We start from the raw sequence: 17,958 nt of genomic DNA, 5'->3' as shown, positions 1-17,958 counted from the left end.
AAAACCGAAAAATTCTGCGGAAGTTAAACGATAACCAATGGGGCAAAGAAATCACAAGGGAAATTGGAAAATACTTAGAGATAAATGAGAATAAAAACACAACATTCCAAAACTTACGGGCTACAGCAAAAGTAGTGCTCAGAGGCAATTTATAGTTATAAATGTTTACATTAAAAAAGTACTCAAGGGACTTCCTTTGTGGTCCAGTGGCTAAGACTCCCAAGTTCCCAGTGCAGGGGGCCCAAGTTCAATCCCTGGTTGGGGAATTAGATCTCACATGCCACAAGTAAGACCAGGCACAGCCAAATAAAGCAGTAAATTTAAAAGTACTCAGTCTGGCTTTACAACCCGAGGAATCAGACAAAGAACAAACTAAACTCAAAGCTAGTGGAAGGAAGGAAATTAGATTAGAGCAGAGATAAATGGAGAATTAAAAAAAAAATTTTTTTTGAAGGAATGAAATAGACATGTAATATTCACTCATTCAAGTTTATTGAATCTACTGTGTGCTCAGCACTGTCCTTGGCAGTATCAAGAAAAATTATAAAGGTATCAACAAGGGAAAAATATACTTTGCTTGCTATTAATTTGCAATCTTTTTCATGTTGCTTTTCAACAGTGTACTTAGGTTGTTCTGGGATATATGATCTCCCCTCCTTTCCCATGTCTCCCTAAGGTTTCCAGCACTCTCAAATTGTGTTACTGTGACCATCCCCTAAAGAACGGAGGATGGGACAAGAACAGTTTCCTGCTGATGGGGAGGTCATGGCTAGGCTCCCATGGAAGGGGGAGATACTTTGAGCAGAAACCCATCAACCCCAAGGGCTCAGGGCACTCACAGTGAATCATAAAAAGGCCAAACTTGGGAAAGCCACAGGCAGGGCCCAGGGGCCCAGTCACTCCCTTCCCAGGAGATGTGCTTAAAGTGCTATCGCTGTAAGAAAACAAGGCATAGCTACATGCAGTCCTGGAGGCACCAGACTTCTCACCTCCCTCTCGTCGCCTGACTTGTGCTAATACCAGGCTCTGACAACACTAGGGCCCAGGCCAGTGGGGAAGGTCCAGCGTATAACCTACGATGCCCAAGAGGGGGTGGGCGGAGGGGCAGAGAGATGCAGCAAAAAGAACTGGTCTGTGCTTCGCCAGCACCCCTAGATCAGGGGTGGGTTTATGTGGAAAGGGCAGGTTGGTTCTGTAGAGCTAGCAGGGTCCTAAGTTTTCCCTGAGGGAACAAAGCTGCACAGCATGAGAAGGAAATCCAGGATGTGCAGGGACCCCCGCTCCCCAACCAGGCATGCCCTATGCCTGCTGTACACGGTGCTGAGGAGCACTGGTGCAGGGCAGAGCTGGCCCAAGCTGGCAGGGCCATGCCACGCTTAGATGCTGGCTGACCTCCAGGCACACCTGGACAGACAGCTCCATCCACCTGGGCACAGGCAGTCATGCAGGCCCCCAATGAGTCGGTCCAGGTCCAGCCAGGAGTAGGTCCAGCTGGCAGCCTGGCCAAGAATACCCGTGCCCCCAGGCAAGCAAAAGTGGCAGAGGCAAGGCCTCTTCCCATTGGCAACATGGCCAGGCAGAGGATGCCTTGGATGAGGACCAGGAGGATGCCCAGGGGCCAAGAAGGTACCCTCTATCTTGGCCTCATCTCAGAGCCAGATCTCGTCACTGCTCACACTGGACACCCGGTAAATGTAGCCCAGCATTGGGAGGCGGATGAAACCTGGGGGGTCAGAGATCCCAGGAGACTCAGTCACTCTCATTTCTTGGAAGCTGGGAGACCACTCTCTGCCCTTGGGGACTTAAAGGCCTTTGGCTCTTGTGGGAGGGCAAGGGAGCAGGGCAGCAGGCCACTTTCCCTACCTCGGCTGGTGAGGAGGCCACCAGGCTCCGGGTCCAGCAGGTCTGGCCGGCTGTTGTCCTGAGCCGTCTGCCGTTCCGCTGGTCTCCCTGTGGGGTGACAGAGGGGGTGGTGCCCGGGATGAGGCGTGTGCCTGATGGGGCCTAGCCCCTCCTAAGGTCCAGTGTCTCTGTTTTTTCTCAGAAGCACCTCTGAAGATAAAGCTGGGGCAAACAGCTTGCTGGGTGTACCTCTGCAGTCTGGAGTGAGGTCATTGAGCTGAAGGTTGGACGGGAGGGACATGTTCTCACGTGGCAGGCGCACGTTGTTGAGTTTCAGGTTGTTGGAGTCACTACAAGAGGACAAAGGCTCGGATGGGCCCTGGCACCAGTGGGCACAGATTCCTGCTTGGAGGCCATTCCGGAACCACCAGAAAGCCCAGGATCCCGCCTGTCCCCATGCTGCCTCTCCATTTGGCCCCTCTATGAAGCCCCAGGAGAGTTACCTAGAGATCAGGGATGGGCGCCGGGAGGGGCCTGAGGAGAAAGAAACCACAGCACTGTCTCAGTACCCACCCCTCTGGGCTCTGCCCTCTGCCCTCTCAGGCCTAGGTCCCTCAGGCAAGGGGCCTCTCAGATGACCAGACTGGGTTCTCAGTGCTCAGTGCGCTCCCTGGGACGTATGTGTCTAAACCATGGCCACACCCAGGAAGATCTGTCCTACCACTTGTCAGAGACCTGCCCAGCTCCAGTCCTGCCCGTGCCCTCACCCTCACCCCTGACCTCCTCTCCACACTCCCAGCATCCTCTGTACCCGCCTTGCTTTGGTCTTACCTTTGGTCTTCTTCTCTTTCCTGCAGACCAGGCAGGCCACCAAAGTGCTGAACCCCACCAGGGTGCCTAGGGCAAGCCCTCCAGCCACAATGATGCCCAGCAGTGGCACTTCCACCCGGGTGGCCAGGAGCCCTGCAGGTGGTCCTCTGGTTAGTTCCAAGCAGGCATGACCCCTGACTCGGAGACACCACAGGTCTCTATTCTGTCCTTTTTGCCCAAGGTGGCTGGGGACAGCTTTCATGAGAACTTACCCAAAAGACCAGTCTTCCCATTTCTGCACCATGACCCTACACCCACCCGAGGCTCTGCTGGGCCCAGGGCTGGCAGTGCTCACCTGGGGCTGGAAGCGAGGAACTGGTGACACCCACGTCGTTTGTGGCCACCACGGAGAGGTTGTGTGGCAGGCTGCGGAGCTGCAGCTGCACTGTGTGGTTGGTGAGCCAGGGGTAGTTCTGGGCATCCAGCACCAGGAAGTCTGAGGTGTTGACAGTCACTGGCCCATCCTGGTCAATCCAGGTCACGTTGGCAGGTGGGTTGGCACGCACGAGGGCAAAGAGGATGACCAGAAGGCCCGTGCCCTGAGCTTCCTGGTACTTGGCCCCAACCTGAGCAATCTCCGGCTTAACTGGTGCAAAGCAGAGACCACTATGTTCCCACCACAGCCCCTTGCTTGCCTTGCCCTTTCTTCCCAAACCCAGAAGGGAGCCAGGGGCCTGGACCTCTCCTTAGGGGGCACCAGGAAAAAGGATGGCTGGGTCTGCCAGAGGTAGCATTTCATAAGGGCATAAACACTAGAACCAAATGTCCAGAATCCTGACTGCTACTTACCAGCTCTATGACCCGGGGAGATTGCTTAACCTCTCTGTGCCTCAGTTTTCTGATTTATAAAATGGGGACAATAGTAATTAACTCATAGGATTGTTGTGAGAATAAAGTGAGTTAATATTTGCAAAGTGTTTAAGTGTTAAAACATCCTAGCCAACTGCCTGCCTGGTGGCGGTTGGGGGTCCCTGGGCAGAGAACCCCTCTCTGTCCACCCGAGGGGCACTCACATTGCACATTGAGGATGACAGACGCATTGGCTGACTGGCCACTGCCTGGGTCCTGCAGGGAGCAGTTGAGTTCATGCTGGGCCCGCTGGGCAGTGACAGTGAAAGTGCTGGTGCCTCCAGAGAAGGCCTCCCGGCCCACACTCAGCAGTCTCGAGGTGCTGGCCTCCTGCAGCTGTCCATCCAGGTACCAGGCCAATCGAGGGGTGCCAAGTCCCCCTGCCACCCGGCAGGTGAAGGCATAGCGTTCATTCTCTCGAAGTGCCCGCTCTGCCCAGGTCTGACCATCAATTTGTGGCGCCAGCTCCCCCCAACCTAGAACATAGTGGAGTCTGGGGAGAGCTGGTGGAAGGTTAGTACTCTTGTGACCCGGGTGAGGTCCAGTTCCAGAGGGACCTGGGTTCTCTCACCAGGGACTGGCTGGACCTTGGTAGGTGGATGAGAAGAGCCCAGTTCTGGTGCCTAAAGTGGGACCCAAACTGAAGATGCAGGCAAGGAGGGGAGAGACAGGGACTTGACCCCATAAACACATGCCAAGGGATGAACAGGGGTGTACCTGAGCTCAGAAGGGCCGGCAGGAGCAGAAGTGTGTGCGGGAGGGTAGCTGGCCATGGAGGCAGTGCCATGGTGGCCCAGGCCTGGGCCCCAGGCTGCCGAGAGAAGGGGGCGGGCCTCAATGTTAGTATCCAGGTGAGAGCAGGCAAGCTTTAGTAACTCCTCCAGCAATTTATTCTCAGAAACAAAAATGAACCATTTACGGAAACACAAATGTAGAATGACCCACAGTGGTGAAGACAAAGACGCAATGATCATCAAGCCCCAAGGTCCAAACCCAGGCTGGCACGTACCTGTACACCCTGCGGGCGCAGAATTGAGCCCTAACTCCAAAGAACAAACAGGCACATACATGCTCGCAGGTACACAGAAACAACTGGCAACCGTGCAGCCCGCACCAGGCCAAAATACACAACACACACGCACACACACGCAGACACTCGGGTATACGCGCCCCTCCCCCAAAGGGACCGTCCTTCTCCCAACCCCGGTTCTCTCTTGCCCGCTTCCCTTTCCCCCTACACCCCTTTTCCCATCCTCCGGATTTGGGCCGAAGAGAAGGTGATCCAGGACGCAGGGATACAGAAGCATCCCGCTCCCACCTCCGCCCAGCCTTTCTGGGCGGCTCACCTGGCTCACTCCGCGAGCGCAGCCGGAGCGACTGCTCAGGTCTGCGGAGCACCGCAGTCCGCGCAGGGGGGTCGGGGCTGCGCCAGACAGGGCCAATCGATGCCCGATCTCGGCCCGACGGTCCCTTCCTCCAGGGCGGCTGATCCGGGACTGCCTCGCGTGCAGGGGACCCTTGAGCGCCCATCCCTGCGAGGGATGGCGAGCGGACGCGGACACAGGCGGGTCTGGGCGAACCGACAGCTTTATTGGTTGCTGGCGCATCCCCCAACTCCTCGCCCTCCCGCCTAACAGCGCTCAGCGCCCGTCGCTGGGCCGGCGTAGCTGCCCCATCACGTCCGCCAGCATGCGGTTGCACAGTGCCGCGTACGGGTTGAGCAGCACCAGCTGGCGGCGCGCAAACGGGCTGCCCAGCCTAGCCGCCCGCTCGAAGTCTCTGCGGGCGTCGTCGTCCCGGCCCTGCAGCCGCGCCACGAGCCCCCGCTGCACAAAGCCCTGGCGGGCGGTGCGACCCCGGCCGCCGCTCAGCGCCAGCGCGCGCTCCAGGTCCTCCAGGGCGCCTGCGGGACGGACGGACGGATGGGCAGAGGTCAGGGCCGCGGCCAGCAAGATCCGGCCCGAGTGCAGGTTCTGGGGCTCGGCCATTTACATTGCGCCCGCAGACGACCCTCGAGATCGGGATTGCTATTCCCGTTACGCAGAGATAAGACTGGAAGAGTGGGCAAAACTCGGCCTAGACTGTAGTTAGTGGCAGAGTTGAAGTCCAGGTCTCGCCTTGTCCGTGTTATTTTCCACCATCTGATACATCAAAACAGGGGTGGTCACTATATTATGAATCTGGTCCTGTTGCCCGGCACAAAGCAGGTGGTTTCTTACACATACATTAAAATTCTACCCTGTGCCAGGTGACTGACTGAATCCCAGGGTCCAAAAGCATTAGTATTAACTGACAACCATTTCTTACACAATAAAGTCAGGTTTTTGTTTATCTGTTTGGTTTTTCCTTTTTTGGCTGCACCAGGCGGTATTCGAGATCTTAATTTCCTGACCAGGGATTGAACCCATGCGCCTTCAGCGGAAGTGCAGTGTCTGGACCACCAGGGAAGTCCCTCGCTAACGTTTTTTTCCCCTTTAATATGTATTTTTCTGTATTTTATTTGGCTGTGCCGGGTCTTAGTTGTAGCATGTGGGATCTAATTCTCTCACCAGAGATTGAACCTGGGTCCTGTGCACTGGGAGAATGTAGTCTTAGCAACTGGATCACCAGAGACATTCTTCTCTAACTTTTCAAGACATTTCTCTCTTTTCCACTGTATGCCTTAAAATAGCTCCTCTCACCTGTGTTCTCTACTGACTGCCTCTCCTTACTCTTTATTTCCATGGTCTTCCTTATCTTGTATCAAAGTGTTCTTTGAAGGAGGTCTTGGAGCCAGAGCTGGCCTGTAGCACTTTGGTCACCCTCATAAATACTTGGCTTCTTAGGCATCAGAGCTCTGAACTCAGCCTCAGCCAGCCAGTTGGCACCCACTGTAGGTCCCCTGAGCTGCATTTGTTCTGGGCTCTGCTTCCATTCACTCCTGTCCTCTAGTCTATAGAGCCTGTTAGGGCAGGGAGCTCGGGGAGTGCCAGCAGCATCCTGCACCAAGGCTGATCTCCCCATCTTCTGGGTTTTGGCCCCCAGAATGCAGCAGGGGCTCTGCTCCCTACCCTAATTGGTTGGTTGAGAAGCTCTCTAATCACAGCATTTCTTGATTTCCCTCAGAGGAGTTGGTCTGGAGGAATTGAAGGCGTCCAGGCAGAAACCCCTTGGATGCTCTCTGGGGTTCTGGTCTATAGGCTTTCCTCAGCGGCCTTTATGGCCCTGCTCTGCCAAACTGGTGGCAGACAAGCCTGGGAAAGGGGCCCTCAGAGTTCCCCGATATTCTCAGAATGGAGTCCCACCTCCCCAGCCTGGAATTCCTGGCCCCAGGAACACCTCCACTACCACGAGTTCCCTAGTAGTTCCCTACTACGCTTCTGTGGTTTACTGTTCAGTAATTTCTGGTGTTTTCAAGACAGAGTTCCATCTCGGCCTCATTTTACCAGTTCCTCACTCTCTTGGCCTCTGTTTACCTCTCCAGGCTCTGAAGAGACTCCATCCTTCCAGCTCTCCCTTTCCAGCCAGAGTAGAGATCTGAAGCTCCCTGTTCCTGTCCGTGACTTCTGGACTTCTACAGGCCATGCCTTCTCCCACTTGCTGCCCTCCTGCTCGTCTTCAAAACTCACGCCTTAGGAGCAGACCCCAAGCTGAACCCTCTCAGCTTGTTATGTGGCTATCAGGTTTGTGTGTCTGTCCTGTCCTCTAGGCTGAGCTTCATGAAAAGCAGTATCACGTGGGGATTAAGCCCTGCCACCTGAACCAAATCCCAGCTTTGCCACTTCTCAGCTATGACTAGCAAGCTATTTTACTTAACTTCCAAGCTTCGGTGTATCATCTGTCAAATGGAGACAACAAGAGCGTGCACCTTTTTAGGGTTGTCATGAGGGCTAAACAAATGACAACTAAAATGTAAAGTGCTCAGTCAGGGGACTTCCCTGGTGGTCCAGTGGTTAAGACTCTGCACTTCCACTGCAGGGGGAATGAGTTTGATCTCTGCTCAGGGAACTAAGATCCCATATGCCGCAGGGTATGGCCAAAAAAGAAATAAAAATAAATTTAAAAAACCTTTATTATTTTTTAAAACAGGACTTCCCAAGTGGTTCAGTTCCTTCCAATGCAGGGGCTGGGGGTTTGATCCCTGGTCAGGGAACGAAGATCCCACATGCCATGGGACAACTAAGCCCATGCGCCAAACTATTAATAGGAAAGCCCCTTCCATGTACCACAGCAAAGACCCAATGCAAACCAAAAAAAAAACCAAAAAAACAAAAACCCATCTCTGAATCCATGATTAAAGAGAAGGGACAAGATGCATCTTGTACAGCATGATGTCGGTTAACAGATTTAGAAAGTAGGAGAATAAAGTTACCATTAAGAAAATACATACAGGTGCTTAATGCCTGGCACACAGTAATTGCTGTAAGAGTCCTCAGCACCTAGACCACTGCTACAATATAGCCTCTCATTAAATCTTGTACATAAACAGACTGTAGTCTCTCTGACTCTCACAATATCCCCAAGAGATTAGCAGGGCCCATAACGTATCTCTTGAGTAGGAACATAGGTTCCAGAGGAGCTCGGTGACTTCCCACACTCCACGTCCAAGCCCCACGGCCACACCATCTCTGATCTGTGTCCTCCCAGACCCCCTGCACAGGCTCCAGGGACCCTCCCCTCACCTGCCACATCTCCTTGGAGACGCCGGGCCTGGGCTCGGTTATTGTAGGCTGAGGCCCTCTCTGGCAATAGGTTGATGGCTTGGCCAAACCTCTCCAGGGCTGTGCTGAGGTCGCCAGCCTCGGCTGCGATCACCGCCTGCAGCTCCAGGGCCTTGGACTGTTCCAGCTGCGCTCGCGGGAAAACTTCATCTGTGCCGGGGAGGGAGCCAGGAGACAGCTATGTGGTTGGCAGCAGGAAGCAACAGTCCCCGTGGGCTTTGGAAACCTGGGACATGAGCCAGGGCTGACCAGGCAGGGTGTAGGTCACTACAATCAGATGCAGTGTTTGGGGCAGGGGGAGCAGAGGTCACTGAGGCAGAGCCTTGGCACTGCTTAGTTCCAGAGAGACCTGGAGAGCGGCCTTGGTTAGCTCCCCAGTGCCAAGAGAATGAAACCAAACTCTAGCCTGTAGCTAAATGACTGGTTGAAGGTCACACCCCCCAGAAATTGCAGATTGGATTGGAACCCAGGTCTTTCTGACTCCTTAGTCTGTCCCCAGTTTGTTCTACTGCATTGCTTCCAGCAGGAAGGCCTCCATGATGCAGAGTCATGAAAACCATTTCCAGTGTTTCCCTCAGCTTTTCAGCCTAAAGTTTCATTAAGACGTGGGCTTTGCTCCGTTAGAAATAAAGAGCATCAAAACTTCTGGACGGTGACAGTCCTTCTTAGGGGCCAGTGAGCACATTCAATCTGGAAGCATTAGCTCAGGGCTTAGCATTTAAAGGTGACACTGAATGCTTGCTTAGTTGAAACTGGTTAGCTGAGCTACCCCCTGCTCTGTTTCTGTCTTCCATGCTGTGGAGGGTGATACCCTCTGTTCTGACAAAGGTGTGTGCATTTCACATGGCCCCACTCCCCGCCACCACAGTTAAACTTAGGGCACGGTTGGAGGACAAACCCTGGCTTTCTCCTCTGGGCACAGTGACTCTTGCCAAGCTTCCATCAGTAGTGCACTGAGGATCAGCAGTCATCATCCAAGTGTCGGGGAACGAGGAGCCTTGTAAGACCACCTACTCTGCCACCCCAGCGAGGTAGTAGACCAGCCAATGTGGAGAGCTGGATTCCAAGGTGAAATACTCACCTTCGTCTACTTCCTTCTCTGCTTCCTCTCCCAGGTCCAACCCAACAATATCTCCAAACGGGGAGTCGGGGTTGAAGATGGCCTGCAAGACGGCCTGATCATTTGGAGTCCCCATGGTATTCAACTCCCAGATCAAAAAGGTGACTCACACTGAGGGAAAGGAAAAAGGGCTGAGGGCTGAGCCTCTTGCCAGTTTTAAGCCTCTACCTGATCCAGAGGGAGGAGGTCTGTTTGAGGACCAGCCCCCAAGAAGAGTGTTGTCCAGTCTTCGGTTGGAGTGTAACCTCAACCCCCTTCAGCCTGGGGACAGTGACCCTGGCTTGGCTGAATATTTACAAATATTTCTCAACTGCTTCTCTACCCCCACCCCAGTCTGAGGGAAAAACAGAAAAAGTAAATCCCATTTCAGCTTTAAGGTGGAGTGGAGCCAAGAGAGAGGGTACTGTCCATTTCCCTGAAATGCCTTCTTTATACTCACAGATTTAGGAAGAAATTGTTAGAAGCCAATGCCTGACTGCCTGCGGATGAAGACAGGGTATTTGTAGGAAGTAAAGGAACAATTCTTTTGTTCTCTTGACCCCTTCCTCACATCCAGAGTTAATTAGGTCCCAAATATACATCACTGATAAACAAGAGAAGAAAATATGACTAAGAGAGGCAGTGTAGAGTGAGGCCTTACAGAAGGGAATGATTTCAAGATTCCACCTTAGAAGAAAGGACTGTGGAAGGGATTTTGTAATCAGGTCATGGGCCACGGCCCTCCCAACTCAGCCAAAGCCAAAAGAAAGTTCAACCATGTGCAGCAATAAACTTGACATGTTTATTAATTAAACTATCACTTAAATAAAAAAAAGTGCATAGAAAATAAACATGTTTAAAAACTCCTTTTTTTTTACAACTATATACACTTTTTACTTTTACATTCAGTCTTTCGTAGACAGCTTTCAGCATTATTATTTTTTGAACTATTAAAGTATTTTCCTTCTTCCCTGTCACAGGGAGTTAACACTGATGGACTTTAGACACATTTTTTTCCTTTTTTTTTTTTTTCTTTTTCTCTAACCAGAAGCTTGGAAGAACACAAGGGAAAAAAAAAAACAAACCGAAAGATCTGTTATACATGATAAAGTTGTCAAGAAATGTCTTATTCCTAGAAAAGAAGCTTGTCATCTGTTGAGCTTTTGAAACAATTATTCAACTACCTGTATTTACTAAAGAGACTGTTAAAAGTTCAATAAAAGAAACACCACAAGTCTATTTTCTTGGTTGAAAGACAGAACTAGAGTACCTCGGAACAAGATACCAGGAAAGCACAGAACACAATTTTCCCCTAAATGCAGGTGGTAACCCCAACATTCATAACCAAAAATAGAGAAACAAGGAGTACAGGTACTGACTGGCAACATTCACAGGCAGAAAAAACCCAGGTGACACCATTTCTGCATTTCTCTCTGATCCCGGGGATGGACTGTTTTGCCATCCCCTTAGAGTTGGAGTCTCCTCCCATGTTGGGGGATCAGAGGAGCGCCAGACTGACAATTTCCTGCCACTACTAGCAACTGTAACACAATCCTTATCTATAGTGTTAAGAGAATTAAAAGCCATGGACTGAACTAGGCTTTGTTACATGGTGCATTACTATATTAGTTCCTATATATATCATATTTATATTTATTTGAAAACCAAAACAAAAAAGTTGCAAGGTTTCAGAGTGTGAGACTTGACTGGTATTCATGATTCGGCACAAAACCATCTGCTCAATAACCTTGTATTGCTTTAAAACGAAGGAAACGAAACATAAAATTACACCCAGCCCTTTGCAATGACCCGCTTTTCCTTTAAAAAAAAAAAAAAAAAAACACCAAAAAACCCATAACTTGATTTCTATTAAAAAAAAAAAAATCCCAAATCAAACTTAACATCTGACAAGGTTTTGACCTTTAGTATTTTCAGATATTTGATTGAATGTCAGTCCTTTAGAAAGATACATTCATTAGAAGGTTTTTTTTTGTTGTTTTTTTGTTGTTGTTGTATTTTTTTTTTTTTTTAGATCAAGGGAGCTGCATGGTGCTCACAGCATTGGCCGGGGGGGTTGACAGAGGCAAGCAGGGTGGCGGAGTGGACCCGGCAAAGGAGTCTGGTTGAAAACTTTATATATATATATATATATATATATATATATATATAGCTGCCAGGGCTTCCCCCTTGATTCTGGTTATTGGTCTAAAAACAGGAGGGGCTGGGCTGGAGGTGGCGGACGGTAACGGAGGGACCAAAGGGACCAAGTTTCGGCCAAAGGGTCAGTGCCGTGCAGCTCCTCTGGTTACACAGTTGTCACTGGCCACCAGGAAATGCAGCCACAACAGGTTCTAGCAGCAAAGCTGTAAGTGAGCTGGCTCTCTCACTGAGAACTGACCAGGTTTGCAGCTGTGACTCCTTAGGGATTTGGGGTGCCCCTTAGGGGATTCTTGGGAACAACCCACCACAGTTCCTCAGTCTGCACTTTTGTGCGGAGATTCCCTTGGTCACTTTCACAACAGACTCAGAGGTGTCTTGGAGATAGCTATGCCGGTTTGGTTTTGTTTTTTCCCGCCTTCTTTCCCTCTTGCAGGGAAAACCTTAGCTTAATCCCCAAGTTGCTGGCAGGTACGCTGAATTTTGGCAATGGACTCAAGGCTGAGATCTAGGAGGAACTCCTCATTTCTGTGGTTGACAGTTAGGGAGTGAAAAGGCAAGGCAAACCATCTGCAGCTGGCAGGAGAAGGAAGCTGGGGGCTCCTCCCCTGGCCTCGGGGTTTGGGGTTGGTAGAAAGAGATGAGGAGGGGGCTCACAGTACAGCGCGGCCTAGCAGGGCGGTCACTAGGTCTACTGAGCTGAGTTTCCCCCACTCCCGACTGGCCTTTGGGTCTTCCTCAAGGTGAATTCATGACCCATCAGTGCATTAATCATTTCAGTAACAAATGCAGCTTAAGGTTTTTTTTTTTTTTTCTTTAAAAAAAAGAAAAAGGAATAAAAGGATATACAAAAAAACCTCACACAGTGCAATAATAAAGGAAACCAGACACCAGTGGAACCCCTTGGGCCACTGTATCTTGTTCACGGGCAAAAGGAGGAAGGGAGGTGAGGTCTGGGCAGACTGCTTTGCCCCAGGCCCCTGCTGGCACTTCTCTGAGATGACAGGGAATCTCTGCCATCCTGGCCACAGTGCTGGGTTCCCTGCACAACAGAGAAAACAGTGACAGTGTTCCAGCAGAGCCACCAAAGTTCTTAATTAAGGTCACGGAAGAACAGGGAGCCCAGGGTGGAAGGCACAGCAGAGCCGTGAGTCCCGGGGCAGAGAGCGCTGGGCTGAGTCGTATTGCTTTGCTAGACTTCCTTCTGGAGGGGTGGGCTTCTCGTGGTGAGAAGAGGCGCCCCGCCCTCCACTGGACTATGCTGCTCTGAAACCTCGTGGCTGACAGAGGCCGAGGAGCATCTGCATTATCGTGAGTGGTCAGACTGTGCTTCAGTTTCAACGGGCTGGCCCCAAAGAGGGCATGGGGGGACCCAGGGGGTCTTTGCAGGCGTGAGGACTTGGTGGGCAGAGAGAGGGGGAACGAGGTGACCTACGAGGCAGATGGTGATGGAAAACGTCAGGTTGCCATTCAGCTTGGTTGCTAACTCTGAAGGAGGAAAGACAGGGAAGTGCTGGCGCTCACCTCTCAGCACTGGGCTGTGCCAGGAAGGAGGGAGAGAGGCAGGCAAGAGGAGAAGGAACTGCTGTGTTGAGATCCTACCGCAGCCATTCAGGAGCTTTGACTGGAGAAGGAGGGGAGTGGCCCGATGGAGCTGGGGGCACCTTCCTTTTCCACTTATTGTCAAAGAGCAAACCCAGGAAACATTTATGTCAACAGGGCACAAACAAGCTACACATTAAACAACGAAAAGGACACCTTCCAGGGGGAAGTTGGGCAGGAAAAACCAGACTTTGTGTGTACAGCTGAATATTTTCTCTAACTTCATCCTATGAAAATAAAAAATTATTAAAAACCGATCTTCTTTTAAATTAGGATAATACCGCGGTTTAAAAAATAGCCTTGTCATAAGTGCTTCTCCCTATGAAGTGCTTCTCATAGAAAAATATACAAAATATATTTACATTTATAAAACCTTAAATAGTAAACTGTAAACAGAACCGAGTAAAATCCAATGACTTAATTTAACAGGTTCAGGAACTGTCTTGGGGAAGAGAAGAGAAGAAACATTTGATGCTGTTTTGACCACATCCTAAGGAGTAATCAGGGCAGTAGTGTCATTTCATTTCATTCGCTTTAGCCACAGATTTTGCACAGGTGGCAGAGGTCCCTCGATACAAGGAGGTCTAGTCCCCAAGTTTTGGGCCTTGAAATCTGATTAGTGTTCTGCCTTCAACTGGACACTGACCATTTAAAAATTAAGTCTTCCTATATCTTAACAAGGGGAAAATAAAGTTACCATGTCCTAGGAACGGGACCCCAGGGGTCATCCTGGTTGTGAAACTCTGACTGTTGCATGATTTAAATCCTATTTAAGTAATCTTCTTCTTCTACATATATTTCTTTAAAACTCTCAGTGAAGCTTTATGAAAACATCTCCAAATTCTGTCTGGTTACGGCCAATGGCTCCTGTCCACTTTCCCACTGGGAGTGCTTACAGGCTCAGGGAACGTCTTGTAGGCACATCCTATGCCCAACAGGGAGTGTTCTTACACAGGGAGTCACTCTCCCCTACCACCCAGAGAGAACGGGAAAGCGGTGGGATGCAGAATGGGGAAACGAGAAAGTGGAGTGAAGAGAAGGAATGAGAGGGAAGCCGCTCCTATTGTCTAGGAAGGTGACTGACTGAGATAAGGCTCATGGGGATAACACTCCCACTTAAAGCCCACAGGCTCAATGTTTGGTAATGAATTGGCACAACCCCAAGACAGCTTTTGACACCAAAGGTGCTAAGAATCCTGTCTCCCAACCAGAAGGGAACTCTCAACTGGGAGTATAGTAGGGAAAACCACCAGACTGTCTTTGTTCAACACATGGCTACAGGCTGGGCAGGGCTGGCAAACTGTCAGGTCTCTAACCAACCCTGCACCAGGGCTGTGCCTGACCCCTCGCTTACAGTGCTTGGGAAACACCAAGGTGAGGGTGGCAACTTCTGAGGAGGTGCTCAGGCCAATCTCCCCACACAACTAACCCTCTACAGGCTCCTTTCCAGGCAAGTCTACTAGGGACCCCTTCTCCCACTTTTTAACGGCACACAGAGGGGCCCCAGTAGAAAGCTGATCGTGGATCTTTTCTTCTAGACCTCATCTCTCTCCAGGACTATGATCACATGTAGAATGTGAATATGGGACCCAAGGGAGCCCAATTGTCAAAGAGGCCCCTCAACTGTGCCCACTCAATCCTGGAATACCTTGCTGCTGGCAAAGGCCTTTGGCATCACTGTGGAGGCCCTGGGTCCTAGTACTCCGATACTGGGGAGAAGAGCAGCTTTAGTTTAGGAACTTCCGGCATTTCTTGGCACCACAGTTGCAGGGGAGCTTGTTGCTGGCATCCTCAATGGGGAATTTATAGTCGTAAGTGAGTTCCTCCCCTCGGTAGATCTTGCGCATAGCGAAGATGACAATGTGCTTCTGCCCATCGATGTTGATGACCCGAGAGTAGCAGTTGGGCTCACATGAGTGGTTGATGAAGCGGGCGGCATTCCCGTGCATGGTGGCGTCCACCACCTCGGAGTCATCGATCCGGAACATGTAGCAGCCGATGCCCTGCAGGAAGGAGGACAGAGGAGGACAGAGAAGAGCCTGGCGTTGATTACGGCTCAGGCTGGACAACACCCAACCTTCTTCTGATGTGATCTTAGCCACTGACGAACACAGTTCCTTCTGGCAAAATTTCTGGATCTCTCCCATCTTTCAGGATGCTTCCATGAGAAATTCCTAGATTACAGGCACTGGACCACAGGTTTATTTACGTCTCCACAAGAGAAACCTGTGGCAAGAGAAACCTACAGCTTGCGTCACAATGTGCTTTTGATCCCGGGATCCATTCAGACAAATCTTCAAAGAGTATCTTTGTGTGCTAATCCCTAGAGTGGACTGGGCCCACCACAAATTCAGAGATGTTAAAATGTAATAAAAAAACACTGTCTAATTAATAAAATACACTAATTCCTCTAAGATCTAGGGACCATCTCTGTAGGTGATGGCCTCCTTCTATAACAAAAGAACTGGAGAGTACAAGTGTGGGACTCACCTTGCTGTCATAGTACTTCTCTCGCTTGTCAGTCTGGATGGAACGGATGACGTTGCCAGCATACTCAATCACCATCTCACCTGCATCAATGTTTCTCTTACAAAAAAGACCCCGGCCGTGGATGGGAGACCTAGGACATAAAGATGGAAAAGACATCAGCTGCTGATTTTGCAAATAAGGTTAAATGTGTGAATACATGAATAAAATCTCCATGTCTATGAAGAGATTTATTGGTCTCTATTTCTACTGGTTCTATTCAGTAGAATCTATTGGTCTCCATTTCTCCAGGAGAGACAGACACTTGGGAAAGAAAAACTGGACCCACCTGATTTGAGTGAATATACTAATCATTCTAACAAATGGCCAAGGACTAAAGATTTCTCCATTCCATAACCCGCTAGGAGTAGCAGTACATTAATGCTCACTGTGTTAAATTCCTTGTTCAACATAAGGAGCTCCAGGATCCCAGGACATCAGGTTCAATTAGTAATATTGATAAAAACCTCATTTGCTGAATGAAGGAGGTGACATCAGCATTTGGTCCACTTTGATTTTGGAAAATTTCGTTAGTTTTCTAGAATTCTTTCTATAATCTTCTCCATACCTGTAGACACCAACTGCCTCCTTAGAAGTCTTTTTTAAGTGCCGGAAACGCATGGGCATTGGTAGATCCATACTAGTTGCCCTCCTAAAGAAAGAAGGCTCGTTGTTAATAAATTCTCTTTAGGAAATCATCAGTTTTGAGTCTTGGATCAAATAGTCCTAGAGCATATGACTACACTGTGTGTTCAATGCTAAGCATAGCAAATGCCTTATAAAAATGCATCGTTGCTTAGTTGTCAAGTCATGCCCCACTCTTTTGCGATCTCATGGACTGTGGCCCGCCAGGCTCCTCTGTCCATGGGATCTCCCAGGCAAGAATACTGGAGTGGGGTGCCACTTTCCTATTCCAGGGGATCCTTCTGACCCAGGGATCAAACCTGAGGCTCCTGCGTTGGCAGATGGATTCTCTACTACTGAGCCATGAGGAAAGCCCACCTTATAAAATTATGCCTCTGATATGTTATATATGAAGTCTATGGTGGTTCACCCAAAGCTTACAGAGTATACCACAGTTGAATAAAATATACATCTTTTAGTTATTTGAGTTTCTCCTCTGTCAACATATTCCTCTCTCTTTGCCAGCCAGTTACTGCTACTTCAACACAAACTATATTCCTCTTCTTAAATATTATTTGGGATATTCTGATTCAAGCAAAACTGGAAGAGAGGGAAGCAAAGAGTATTTCTTTTTTATTTTTTAATATAGTTGATTTACAATGCTGTATCAATTTCTGGTGTATAACAAAGTGATTTTACTTTGTATTCTTTTACATACTCTTTTCCTTTATGGTTTATTACAGGATTGAATATGGTTCCCTGTGCTATATGGTAGGACCTTACTATTTACCTATTTTATATATAGTAGTAGTTTGTATCTGCTAATCCCAGACTCCTAATTTATCCCTACTCCCTTTCCCTTTTGGTAACTGTAAGTTTGTTTCCCATGTCTGTAAGTCTGTTTCTGTTTAGTAAAACAAGTTCATTTGTATTGTATTTTAGATTCCACATAATATAAATGCTATCGTATGGTATCTGCCTCTTTCTCACTTCACTTAGTATAACCTCTAGGTCCATCCACATTGCTGCAAATGGTATTGTTTCATTCGCAAGGAGTATTTCTGGTGGCCCCACTCCACTCCAGACTTACCGAGCTGACTTCAGCTGCACCTCCTCCTCTTCCTCGTCATTGGGGTTGTACTCAGGAGGCTGCCGGTGTTTAGAAGCCAGGAAGTTAAACATGTCAAAGGCTGACTTCCTGGAGCCAAAAGATTAAGATATGATTAGAGAGACAGTTTAGTAGAACCAGTGAAGGACAGCGTTAACAGGAAGTCTCAGAGGTTAAGTGGGAAAATAATTATACCAGTAAACAATAAAATCAGGACCCCAAACTGCTTAAGGAAAAAAACAGAACTTGCCTCAGGTGGACTTCAGCCCTGGCTGAGCCGTGAGGGTTCAGTGGGGGCTCATTGGCCTCCTCTGGTTTGTGGAAACGGAATTTGTAATTCCTACAGTGCTTGGCACCAGACAGTTGCTCAATCAGGAATACAACAGCGTCATGGAGAATCCCCAGCATCCGCAAACCGTTCACACCTGTAGGATTGAAGGCACCAGGGTAGTGAGGAACCCAGCCAACAGAAGCCACATACAACCACAGAAATGCCTAAGCTAAGGAACAACTCTGCCAGAGGTTGCCCAAGAGTGAATTATATAAAGATGAGCTAGAAATGAGCATTAGGTAGCCAAAAA

General features: G+C 49.4%; 3 protein-coding genes across 12 annotated transcripts in view; all 3 read right to left on the bottom strand.

Moving 5' to 3' along the window:
• Window positions 1-470: 470 nt before the first annotated feature.
• Window positions 471-5,170, bottom strand: TMEM25 (transmembrane protein 25). 8 transcript variants are annotated; one of them, XM_040258159.1, is made up of 9 exons: window positions 4,908-5,170; window positions 4,279-4,372; window positions 3,726-4,054; window positions 3,008-3,298; window positions 2,674-2,805; window positions 2,346-2,376; window positions 2,092-2,192; window positions 1,864-1,950; window positions 471-1,723 (listed from the first exon to the last, which is right to left on the bottom strand). In XM_040258159.1, the coding sequence occupies exons 1-9, from the start codon at window positions 5,089-5,091 to the stop codon at window positions 1,650-1,652; spliced, it is 1,323 nt and encodes a 440-aa protein (XP_040114093.1). In that variant the 5' UTR covers window positions 5,092-5,170; the 3' UTR covers window positions 471-1,649. The 8 variants fall into 8 exon arrangements, with proteins under 8 accessions (XP_040114093.1, XP_040114092.1, XP_040114096.1 ...); XM_040258158.1 differs by having other exon boundaries at window positions 3,726-4,037; window positions 4,908-4,985; XM_040258162.1 differs by lacking the exon at window positions 4,908-5,170 and adding an exon at window positions 4,802-4,901.
• TTC36 (tetratricopeptide repeat domain 36) lies at window positions 5,131-9,643 on the bottom strand. Its single transcript, XM_040258220.1, has 3 exons — window positions 9,343-9,643; window positions 8,223-8,411; window positions 5,131-5,464 (listed from the first exon to the last, which is right to left on the bottom strand). The coding sequence occupies exons 1-3, from the start codon at window positions 9,455-9,457 to the stop codon at window positions 5,202-5,204; spliced, it is 567 nt and encodes a 188-aa protein (XP_040114154.1). The 5' UTR covers window positions 9,458-9,643; the 3' UTR covers window positions 5,131-5,201.
• A 497-nt stretch (window positions 9,644-10,140) lies between these two features.
• Window positions 10,141-17,958, bottom strand: part of KMT2A (lysine methyltransferase 2A) — a 77,957-nt gene continuing 70,139 nt past the window's right edge. For all 3 annotated transcript variants that reach the window (XM_040258107.1, XM_040258108.1, XM_040258109.1), the window contains 5 exons: window positions 17,628-17,802; window positions 17,360-17,467; window positions 16,214-16,297; window positions 15,610-15,739; window positions 10,141-15,122 (listed from right to left, as the gene is read on the bottom strand). In XM_040258107.1, coding sequence (XP_040114041.1) covers window positions 14,847-15,122; window positions 15,610-15,739; window positions 16,214-16,297; window positions 17,360-17,467; window positions 17,628-17,802 — 773 coding nt within the window. In that variant the 3' untranslated portion in view covers window positions 10,141-14,846. The remainder of the gene's footprint in view (window positions 15,123-15,609; window positions 15,740-16,213; window positions 16,298-17,359; window positions 17,468-17,627; window positions 17,803-17,958) is intronic.

The sequence above is a fragment of the Oryx dammah genome, unplaced genomic scaffold, assembly GCF_014754425.2.
Source record: "Oryx dammah isolate SB20612 unplaced genomic scaffold, SCBI_Odam_1.1 HiC_scaffold_17, whole genome shotgun sequence".
NCBI lineage: Eukaryota > Metazoa > Chordata > Mammalia > Artiodactyla > Bovidae > Oryx > Oryx dammah.
Note: the sequence above shows the minus strand (reverse complement) of the source record. Positions and strands in the feature narration are given on the sequence as shown.